We start from the raw sequence: 12,265 nt of genomic DNA, 5'->3' as shown, positions 1-12,265 counted from the left end.
TATGGTATTTTCCAGATGTAACAATCATAAGTATGATGCTTTAGAGCTTGATTAGTTGATCAAACATAAAAAAATAATTAATAACAATCAAATCATCATTTGAGCAGTGGTGGAGGTTTTCAGACCCTTTAGTGGAATAAGAAACACCACAGTGTAAAAATAATCTTGCTTTCAAAATAAAACATAAACATATACATACACGCACTGCCGCCGCAGCCCATTATGTAAAAGTGCTCTACAAAAACTAAATATAAAATGGTAAGAAAGGAGTTAACTCAGATATAATCTGGATTATTAAAAGATTATCCTAGTGGGACTGTTTCTATATAGGGCTAGCAACATGTATTTCCTCAACATATTTCTGGTATGGCTTTGACTAAGAACTATAGATGATAACAAAGCAGAGAAACAATATTTTGATTTCGGGATTAATTTTTAAGATTGTTGCGGGACGACTGCCCCAGAGTCAGACACACCTGGCGGAGATCTGCACTCTACAGAGTGAACTTTTCTAATTTAATCTGTAACGATGCAGCATATTTTAAAGATGTATGCTATGTATTGTAAGTAAAATCCTAATATGGATGTAGTGGGGTAAAAAGTACAATTATTACCTCTCAAATATAGTGGAGTAAAAGTATAGCAGCATAACATTGAAAAGCTCGAGTAAAGTACCTCAAAATTGTACTTAAATACAGTATTTGAGTACATGTTGCATTACATCACTGTGTTTGAGCTTCTTGAATGTGAGGATTTGCTGCTTTTCTCTGTTTTTCTCTTACTTTAAAATGAATTTATTTGGATTATATACCGTTGATCAGATAAAACAAGTAATTTGAATATGTCACCTCGGGATCTGAAAAAAGTGATACATTTTATAGACAAAAAGACTGTTCAATGGAGAAAATAATAGCCAGATTAATTGGTTGTTACTGTGCTACTTTAATTACAATCACAGGTTAGTAAACTGATAATTTTTTTTCTACTACTGTGGGAACTAGCCGGAAGGGGCGTTAGTGGTGCGGTAACAGCAGACTTGCTTACACACCTTATAAAAGTCAACCAGTAGGTTACCGGCCGGTCCTCTGCTGGTTCTCAGGTTCTCTAATGAAAGGGTAAAGTAGACCCCGGGGGAGTCTGAGATATACAGGCTGTAAGTGTTGTTCTGATTCCACTCCTGGACTGCAGCAAAAACCTGCTTCTCATCTGTACTGATAATATGCATGTCCTGCAGGGAGGTGTTATTGAGAGAAATGAGACGGATGGAATGGATGAGAGAATGGGTGAGAAAGACAGGTAGAAGCTAGAGTTAAGTGTGATATTTCTTCACAAAATAACAGTGCACGACTTGTATTCTATATAAACAAAACAATGATTCACTATCCGACAGTTATTTGGTGTCTTTGTTGCTTACCTTTGGTAGACAATATTTCGGTAATTTCATCCGCTTGAAGGACTCTCTCATGTAGGAGACAAAGTAGCTGGCTCGTCCTGACTTGGTTACCTTTGCAATGAAGTCAAAGAAGCTTTGTCATTCTTTAAGTAGACCGTATATACATATTTTAGTGTCGCTTCACTTAACACCTTGTTTTTCTCCATAATAAAGGTCAGCAACTCTTTTATTTGCATTTTGATTGATGCCATGAGTTTCCGCTACATAGAGAGGACTATGTAGACTGTCTGGGAAATGAAAAAACAAAATTGGATGGGGGTTTTTCTACAAGACAGAGTCACATCCAAAATGTGAAATGAGGACATGAAGCTAAAATGTCTCCTGAAGGAGGTGCATTAATTTGCAACACATGACTGACTTGATAAAACACTTGCAATTTTACTCCAGTGTCAAAAGTGGACTAAAATTGCAAGCACAACAGAAATTATAATCATTATCTCAATTAGTGTAAAGCTAAGAGGCACTGAAAATTGTGTTGGCTTTATCTACAGTGCGTCTTGAAGATCTTAATGCACTACCACTTTCCCGTCCACTTACAGGCCGGGCAACACTACTTGATTGCTTATTTTCTAATCAACTAGAAGGATGGTGTTTGTCCCCCAACACACTACATTAGGGCTTCTAATGGAATAATCTATCGAAAATCAATGAGCTGCATTTTCCCAGGCCACATTTTTGAGGATGTTGCACTTGGCTGTTCCTTCTCTCCCAGGAGACTTTGGAGGTGTTGAAGACTGCTTATTTCGTTGTAGCCCAATCGATAACCTCATTACTCTTTGTCAAGTTAAATCCAACTGCCCAGAGCAATGAAAGTCACACGAAAGTCATCTGTACCACCACAGCTCCTCGCAGACACTCCGTGTCCAGTTATTTTCACCAGACATCTTCCTCATGTCTGCCTCTGCCTTGACGGTCAATCTCATCTCAGCTAAATGCAATTTGGGCATTTTATTGAATCACAATTTCTGAATCATGCTCTGATGTATTTTTTTTTCTTCATACATTTTCATTCTTACATCGCAGCCATTCCAATCAAGTTTGTGGATTAAGTGTGTTGAAAGTGAAACTGGGTCACCACTAAAGTATTGCTGCTGCAACATCATATCATATCAAAAGATTAAATCTGTGGATAAATAAATTAATATACCAACAGCAAACATTTAGGGGCATTTATTCCAAATGGAGGAGTGCAGAGTGATTTACTACAAACACTGAGGCCTAGACAACTACTGTCTTCTCATTTCTATGTATCTGAAGCTCAGCTGGAGTCTAACAAGAATGATCAAATGCATTAATCTGACCAGCAGAGAGAAAAGGCTTAGCAGTGGGTGGAAATCAATGACAGCAGAGGGCATTTTAAAATTAAATTTGTAATAATGACCCTTACTTCTGCTGTCTAATTGGAGTCAAAGTCAGAGTGAATGGTAATAAGGACACCAACCTGTCTATTCACAGTTCCTTTGCGGTGTGATCTCAGCTAGAAAACACATTTTTCAGGCATGGAGTATGTCTGTGCGGAAACTCAAACACTGAGCGTGCCTTCACATGAACGAGACAAAACATAATCAAAACACACATTGGGCAAGTGGGGAACAGGTGTGTTGGGAAAAACCATTATGTGGGTTTTGATGGAAAAGCATGAACTGGTTGCACAAAAGACAAAAAAACAAAGAAAAAAACAATAAAATCAAAGTTCACAGAGACAGAAGCATTTGTGTGAAAAGATGAAGAATAGTTTTACCACCAAGATAGGTAATCTTTTACTATTCAAACCTGTGTGAAAACATATTCATCCTGCACAACCAGTGAGTTGGTGTCGACATGTCCAGGAAAGAGACGAAGTCTGTTGCCTTCTGTGCATCGCTGGGCTCTGCACTTCACGTACTGGGCTCCTGTAAAGAAGTGAAAAGGAATCAATCAAAAGTAAATTACAACCATTTACACCTTCAAACTGTACTTTGTATGCACTAGAGCTGCTATACAGTATATATACATACATATCTATACAGTATATATACTAAATATGCTTAAAGTTCACAGTTCTGAAACAACTTTAAGCTTGGGTAACTCTAGAAATAATGAAAGAAATATTCAACATCGAATACTAAAGTAGACAGTCTGCTCTTTTGTGATCCAAATTAGCGGAGATGCAATACTAATGGAGTACATGCAGTGCAAAACAAAAGTTGGACGTTTTTGTATTAGACAAGAAGAGTTTATATGCAAATTAAGAGATTTTCTCACCACAGGAGGAATATGAATGTGAGTATAGAACAGGAAACCCCTATAATTGGTTTGACAGAATATACCATGGTGTTTAGAAGGAGTGAAGTTAAGGTTTGTCTATGAGACACAGGGGATAGATTAAAGAGAAGAAACATCCATCAAACCACTAAAACTCTCCGTTTTTGTCAGGAGACACCTATTCTGCTTTACTAGACTTCAGGGACCAATCTGAACAACAGAACGGGTCTCATCTTCAACGTGACCTCGCTCTAAATGAGAGGCAAGGGGTCCTGTGGGTCTTGCTGCTGCGACGGAGTGGAGTGCAACACTCACGGCCTTTCGCGATGCGCGTCTCGATGTGGACCACATCTGATTCTCTGTCCAGCCCCATTACCGCCCTTGAAAGAGCGCGAGGAGGAGAAGATAGAGAGGAGCAGAAAGAAGTGGAGATGGGGAAGAAAGGGGAAAATGAGATCGGAGAGTGGGAGGGAAGGTTAAGAATGGACATCTCTATTCTGTAAAACCCATAGAAAGATGTTTTTTATCCTCTGTAAATCATCCAAGTGTAGAATCTAAGCCACCAGCGGCAATTAATCTCAATTCACTAAAGCATCAACACAGGACACAACAACAGACATCAGCTATTCCCAGAAATATCCACCATAGCAAATGTGTGTTGTTAGGAAATTGTGGTTGCAACCTCCTTTTGAAAAATAACTATCTGACAATGTGCATGAATGAATGGCTTTCAAGAGCACAAATAATGCATTGTTTGGGTGCCGATTTACCCGCTGCGGTGTTCTTATTTATCTAACGCCTCGCTGTTCATGCATGTGGAGAGGATGTCCTCCAACCAAAGTCCTTTCTTTCACGGCTAAAAACCACTCTTGGGTTTGATACGTACCATGACAAACAAGGATAAACGGGCTCACATCAATATTCACGGCCTTGTGCCGAGCAGTCGAGATTACTTAATGACAGTGACAACAAAAACAGCATGTCATGTTTGTGCTATGAAAAAAGAAGCATAATATTACTTTTGGTCTACAGTATGCGACGGTTTTGTGCTCGACTGCCATGGAGGAGATTGGTTGTTTGACAAGAGATCACGAGATCCTTCTGGCACCATAGGGTCATGAACACTATCATTATGCAAATTAAAATCAATCACTGTACAAAAATAGGATCCACACAATCATACCAGTAGAATCGGCCTGGCATCACGTTGTCGTGAACAAGCTGCCATCTCCTCCCAAAGTCCACTGAACTGTACAGCTGCAAGATAAAAAACGAGGCCGATCGTCATCACACTTAAAGTTGTAGGAGGACGACAGTGTTAATGAGCAGCTCAGCTATCATCAGAAGAATCACATTTTCTTTTTAATTAAATAAAAACACTTTTCAGCATCATTTATCATCTTCATTGTGGATTCACTCAGAAGCTACCTTGCCGTCGTGACTATAAGCCAGTATCCAGTTTTCCTGTGCAGGGTGGAAGAGCAGGCTCAGGATATTGAAGTTAATGGGATGCTTCTCAAAGCTTGCCCCTTCATCTGAACTGATGAGAACAGCGCTCTCTACCTCTGGGTCGCTAAGCATCATTATCTAAAGTACAGAGGGCCAGACGAGGGATATGGTATTAGAAGAGAGAGAGAGAGAGACAGAGATACCGTTATTTGGCAGTAATTTTAAAAAGGCAGGACTGAGCTTCAGAGGGATCAGAAAGAGAGATAAAAGCAACAGAGAAATGCTGACCTTCTGTTTGTTGGTAGGGCAGACATACAGGTAACTTAAAACTGTCCTTGAGCCCACTTTGTCGTTGAGTTTGCTGTAGGTGCTTCCATAGTCAGAGGATCTGGACACAAAGAAAAACAGAACTTTGTATTTTTGAAGAAAAAAACATTAGAGACCTGCCTGAGACTTTAAAGCACCATACCGGTGGTGTGGCATGTTTTAGCCCATTAACTGCAAATCAGTTACCATTTGTGTGACTGCCCTTCCAGAGCAAAACATACTTTTTTAGATGTTCTACCTCTCTTTTGATTTATAGAATAAAAAAATCAACTTGCAGAGAAAAACTAGCTACATGCTTATTTGTTATCTTTGTTTCTGTTGCTCTTAAAAAGCACTTTGAAGCAATCCCGCAAGAAATGTGCCATACTAAAAAAGGTGTTCTGTCATTACTCCACTGGTGGGCTACTGTAGATACTTAAATTATTATTAAGGACCAAATGGGGAAAATAACACAGAAAGCACACTCACTAATGGAAGAGTCTGCTCTTTATTCAACCAACATGTTTCAGAACAGGCTGGCGGCTGAATAAAAAAACTGAGCTTTCAAGTAGACAGTTGGTGTTGCAGAGATCATATTTTACAGAAGGTTGCTGCACAAAATGATTGATTGAATAAATAACAGTTGAAGGAACCCTGTGGAGTTTTTGACCACAAGTGAGAAACGTTTTGATGCGTTTGTACCCATTTATTGTTTGTATCTCGTGCATACTAGTGGTGTTGCCAATAAATTTCAATGGAGCTGCAGTCTGCTCAAAAGGTTGCTGGATGTAGCAAGATTACACCACAGTCTAAGTTGCATATCTGTGACCTCATTACGCAAGTATTCACAGAAATACTTGGCAGGCAGGCAGGCATACTAGCTTAACATTAGCCATTATTATTTTTCAAGCTGCCGTCATTTTATCAAAATGCTCGTGGAAAGAAATTAGCACCTGCCACACATAGTGTAAACTTTTCAGGTCACCTGCCAGCAAAGGAAAATGCATCTAAATCTACCTCTAATTTCAAAAGCCTTATCTGTAATATGTTGTATAAATATCATGAACAGACAGAATCCAGACACTAGGATAAACTCGCTCTTGCAAACTCTGCGTATTTTGAGAAAAACTTAAACTTAAATTCTAAATTAAATCAAAGGAGTTCCCTGGAGGATCAATGGAGACCAGGAATTGATCGTTTCCCGAACATTTAAACTTATTTGTGAGTGATTCCGAAAGCTTAAGGGGTTATGGTATGTCCAAAAAGCCGCTAGATATGTAGTGCTTTTTTGGTTGCTAAGACAGTTATGCAAATGTATGCACGCAAGCCATTAAATGAGACAAGATGAACAAGTGAAATACTGATGATGCAGAGAAAGGTGTTGTCAACTGGTGAAGGTCAAGCAGCAGCTAAAGCAAATAATTACACTGACTGAAAGATTGGCCATGTCTATTAAATGAAATTCTCAACAATTGGTGGCAATAATCCTGCAAGAAATGTAGCAATGCAACAGAAACAGACAGGAAGACTGCTAACTAATGTAAACATATGGATTTAACAATGCAGGTTTCAAAATATCCAAATAAATAAACTTTGGAAATGCAGGTTTGTTGGGCCTCAAAGATGCACACAATGAAGAACACTGCATGTCAACATTACTGAGTACCTTTAGCACACTGGTTTTTTGAAGAAGTAAAAGTGGCATTAATGCATAAGCACCCAGCAGATAATCTGAAAGCTCCTCTGTACCACTGCATTAACAGAAAGCTCTAAGCTAAAATATATTCACAGAGTGTTGCATTAACATCTTTTTTTGACAACCAATGAGTAAATATGGATATGAAGAAAAGCATAATGCATGTTTGGTAGCGTTCTGTATTAAAAGGGTTGACATTTTAATTAAGCATTTCCTATTCAAAACTACAATACCGTTCAGCAAAGTGTTGATTTGACAAACACATTATGCGGACTAAATATTCACTTTACACACATCAAGCAAAGGTTTGCAAGCTGAATTTCATGCTGCACTGACATGTAATGAAAGCAGCAGCTGCCTGCAAGGTGGAAAATAAATGTATTATCCTCAGGTATGCTTAGGAAAATGGTCAACAGTAATGCTAGATGAGTGTACACTGAACACAGTGAGGAAGGAATTTAAAAAGACATCCTCTTCAGAGCAGTGGTAAAATCCTTTCATGCTGTTTTTTTTTTTTTGTTAAAACTCGAATTAGTGGCTTTTAGTTCTCTCCGTTTTAAACTAGATATTTAGTTTCATCCTTTTCGGTTTTATTTTCAGCAGGGGATGCGTAATTCTGCTACTATAGTGCAACAAATAAGCATCACAAAGCTGACGAATAGAGATATAACGCGTTATAAAAGGCAGACGAAAACAACAAAATGAATGAGAATAAATAACACGGTTCTTGATTAATGAAATGGCCTGTGTTTAAATTAAATTTAGACATAAAGGTCTGTCGCAACATGTAAAGCTCCTAGTTCTTCATAGACATGTCTGTTCCTTCCCATGACAACAGTAGGATGCGTTTGTCATCCTGATCTTCATATTTCTCCTCGCCACAAACAGCCACTCCACGCTCTCAGTTCTACCTGAGTGCCTCTAAATGTAATTTCAATGCATAATTAGATAGATGCCCAGTGTTTTCTATCATTGTCTGTGCATTAATCTGTATTGTCCCATTTGGTCTTGACATTGCTTATAAAGACTTACCACTCAACACATTTGTATTTGTGCTTAAGCACTCCTTTCATTCATCTTTGATTGAGGCTGTGGAAGAAAGCCTCTTAAATGATATAATTACATTGTGAAGTTTCTTCAGCACAAAGAGTAGCCATCTAAAAATCACAAAGGCACTCGATTTGTGTCTAGATAGCTTCTGCAAGTCACACATTGATCTGCACATTGCATTCTGCCACCAACAGTGGCCCCGAGCTGTAGTCATAAATCATTTATTTTGTTATCACAGAAATCATTTACTCCCGTTTCTTTTCATAACATCCAAATCTCTGCATTTTTAAAACACATACTAAGAGCCTTCGTGCACCCCCTGAGGTACACTCTAATTTACTCGTGGTGCTATTGTTAAGCAGACACCTTGATGATGGAAGACCTCCTGTACACAATATGGGATTTCAAAACGTGTCAACTGGGGTGTAAATCTTTGCTGCGCCTCTGGTGAAACAGATATTAATTTGAAACTCTATGCTTGGTGGACTGATGGTCTCTTTTTCATGTGTATTTCAGAATGAAATGAGTTCTCTGCAGGCTATGGGAGAGGTGAGAAAAAAGCCATACAGTATCAGAGGGCTGGATTGGCCTCTGTGGTATAATCCTTAATGAATTCCATTCTTATTTATGATCTGACAGGGCACTGTAACTCACCTCTCAATACATACTGAATAGGATTACTACGACTATACAGTAGCAATTGCATGTCAATTGCTTCTGAAACAAAAGGTTACGGATGACAATCAATCAAAAAACTCCATCAGGAAGTTTCTAGGTCAGAGGAAAAGAGAAACAAAGACACAAACTTCAGATAAGTCTTCCGGTTTATCTTTCAAAAAGTTCCATTACTGATGATGGACAGAAAATAGGGTGGGGGTGTTTCTAAAAGGTTGTTTCTCAGCTGGGTTATTTATTTATAGGACTGAAGGAAGCAAAGATGAGGATGCTTCATTCTGAACTAGTTCAGATTGCTTTATTAAAACATACTTCATATTGGCTTCCAGTGTAACTCGATTGTTCATAGCTTAGCAAGTGAGAACACTATAAATCACACTTACACTATACCGCGCTCTCTATGAATATATTATCATTATTGTTTTTAGGGCTGTGCTTTTTGCATTTTTATAAAATCCTTGCATAACATTCCTATTTCGATGGAAAAGGGAACAAAGCAATGATTAAAAACAGACTTACCTCCACAGTGAGCTCTCAGTAACAGCCCCCAGGTTGAAGTCATACAGCTTAGTCAAGATCAGGATCACCTACAACATAATAGCAACAGGCGTGCTTAATTACATGTCAATGTGTGCACTACAAAGCTTTTGCACACAACTGTATATACCTGATGGTGTGGAATGAATACAACATGTCTGCTACATCCCTTCACTAATAAATACCAGCTTCATACAGTACGTTATCCCAATGACAAGTGATCCTCATGTTGTCAGGAGATGTCAGTCTGCTAAAGAAATTCCATGTGGGCTGTCAAGAATTGTGTCTGTATCTCATGTGGAATGATACCTAACATAACAGCAAAATCTTCACATAATTGTTCACTGAACAATGAAAAGAAATGCAGTCAGTAGCTGCATCAAACAACCCTCTCCGCTTTACCTTTTCCCTTTCGTCTTTCTTTTACCTTCAAATGAGTGAAGTAGCTTCAAAAGCACCAACACATGTTTGTCTCAAACTCTGTTGGAAGATGTTATGTCACTTATTTTACTCATTGGAAGACGTCCAGTTCCCGTTTTGGCTAAATGCTTTTGCATGTTCTCTGAGGATGGTTGGAGGATGTGTTTCCGGGGAAACAAAAATGTGGCCCATAAAAGCCTGCCAAGGCACAGAGGGCAGAGTGAAATGGTGTGCAAAGGAATTATTGTCACTCCAATGGCATTATAAATGACTTCCCATGGGGATGCTCATAACTCAGGATAGAGAGGGGGGTTGGGGGTAGAGAGTTTAGGGAAGGGCATGGAGGGAGGGAGAAGGAATGGTAGATAATAACAATCAAGGAGCAGGAACATGGCATAATATGACGAATTCTTAATAAAGCCTGAGAGATAGGTCAAAAGCTCAATTACAGTGAGTTTAAACACATTAACCTTTTGGGACCCACGGAACAAGTCATTAAACCGAGAAAAGCCACACATGACTCGGAGGAACAAAGATGTGCCACTAAGCTTGCTTTGAAAATGTTAAAAACCCAATTGACCCACAATTTAGCCATCAAATGGCCATTGTGCATGGTTGGGACTATCTGCATTACAGGTTAATTAACCAATCACACAGAGAAATAAGCATTTGCATAACTAAATGCACTGTGTCTGCGAGGTCCAACGCTGGAGTCTGAATCAATTTGGAGTACAGACTTAGTTAAGTGGCTGTGATGTTAGACCTAATTGCCTGCTTTGAAAAATAGATACGAGAGAAAAACTCTGGCAAACTGTTGATCGTTTGTCTCTTCAGTTCTCTTTTGCTAACAGCAATGACTCTGTGTCGTGGGACATTATAAATACTGCAAGGTAAATTGAATCTGGAATTGACTACATCAGTGTCAAACTAGAGGCGGTTCATTCCCAACCAAAAGGAATCAAATATCCAGCACTGCAAATTAACTGAACAACGAATAAATGTTCACAGTTTGATGGGGTTCAATCGCTTGCACCATCTTGCACATGGATCCAATTTAATCAAATGATCAGAAATGCAAGTGAGGACGTAAAACAGCGTTTAAAAATAGCCCCAAATGACAAAACTTGATAACAAAAAGCCTCTCAGCCCCAAAGCTGTAATTGTCATTAGGAGCTCCATCTTAAATGTTGTCAACGCGTTTGTGCGGCTGGCTCATTAACAAAAGCTGACCCTTTAAATTGGGTCAGTGAAGATCTACCTCAGGGACCAATAGCCTAGTGAAGCAGATGACTGTTTGGATGATTTGTCCCTAAGTGGATACATCAAGAGTACATCACTGGAGACTGTGTGTTCCCACGTCTTCAACATTATTGATAGCTGTGTATCATGGCTCTAGTCAATAGGGAACAATTACTATAAATGCAAATGCTGAAGAAGAGCACAAGACATACACATCAGATGCGTGACTTAAACTATGAGAGCTGACAAATGAAGAAGCAATAAACGCAAATTCTAAGAGTTTGTGGTACAGCCCTGCATTTATGTAAATACTGGGAACAAACAAACACAAAATGGTTTCCAGAATTATTTTCAGCCTTCTAGGTAACTACAATTTTCCATGCGTATCATCGCTCACTTGCATACATGAAATTAAGTAAGGACCCTGGAAGGCCAAAAGCAGTGCATTTATTCATGTTTATGTTTTATTGATGTGAGCAAAGAGAGCTTTGCCCCGGGAAAGTCAACCAATCATTTTTCAGATTGGCGCTCCCCCTCCAAGGAGTTGGGTTTAGTCATCCTTTTATCATAACGTTCTATTCTTGCTGCTTTCTTTCCCTGCTTTGCTTTCTTTCTTTCATTCGTTCGTTCCTTGAATCTCTCTGTCTTTGTTTCTGTCTTCCTTTTTAAAAAACAGGCTCTCCAGGTACATTATTTTGCCGTTTTTCTTTTTTGTTTTGTTTTTGCTTCCAGCATATTTCACTAGGAACCTGCACATAGAACATATTAACATTAAAAAAGGCAAAGCCACAATCCGTTTGGCCAGGCTAAGGTATTCACTTGCACAGGCAGGCGGTGTATACGCGTCCTACACACACACACACACACACACACACACACACACATTGTAGGACCAAATAAAATCTTTAGAAATAAAATATCCATCTGTTTTTTTTTTAAAGAGAAACATTAAAAAGGCATAGTCACATTCTGTTTGGCCATGCAAAGGTATTAACTTTCTAAGATGGCTGAATAGGCAGCCTCCATGGCAACAAAGTATTTCAGCCATGATGTAATTGTGATATAACGTATCGGCTTGACACAAATGCCTCATCCTCACTCAGACCTACACGCTACACTAGCAAGCGGCATATGCACATTCTCACACACACACACACACACACACACACACACACACACACACACACACACACACA

General features: G+C 39.0%; 1 protein-coding gene across 1 annotated transcript in view; it reads right to left on the bottom strand.

Annotated features, from left to right (window-relative positions):
* The window catches only part of sorcs3b (sortilin related VPS10 domain containing receptor 3b), a 39,341-nt gene that overhangs the window by 15,724 nt on the left and 11,352 nt on the right, over positions 1-12,265 (bottom strand). Inside the window, 8 exon segments of the mRNA XM_029450547.1 lie at positions 1,049-1,228; positions 1,415-1,504; positions 3,227-3,345; positions 4,013-4,077; positions 4,881-4,954; positions 5,126-5,284; positions 5,435-5,534; positions 9,393-9,460. Coding sequence (XP_029306407.1) covers positions 1,049-1,228; positions 1,415-1,504; positions 3,227-3,345; positions 4,013-4,077; positions 4,881-4,954; positions 5,126-5,284; positions 5,435-5,534; positions 9,393-9,460 — 855 coding nt within the window.

The sequence above is a fragment of the Cottoperca gobio genome, chromosome 15 (genome assembly GCF_900634415.1).
Source record: "Cottoperca gobio chromosome 15, fCotGob3.1, whole genome shotgun sequence".
In the NCBI taxonomy this organism is placed as follows: domain Eukaryota; kingdom Metazoa; phylum Chordata; class Actinopteri; order Perciformes; family Bovichtidae; genus Cottoperca; species Cottoperca gobio.
The sequence above is the reverse complement of the archived record's forward strand: the minus strand, read 5'-3'. Positions and strand labels throughout refer to the sequence as shown.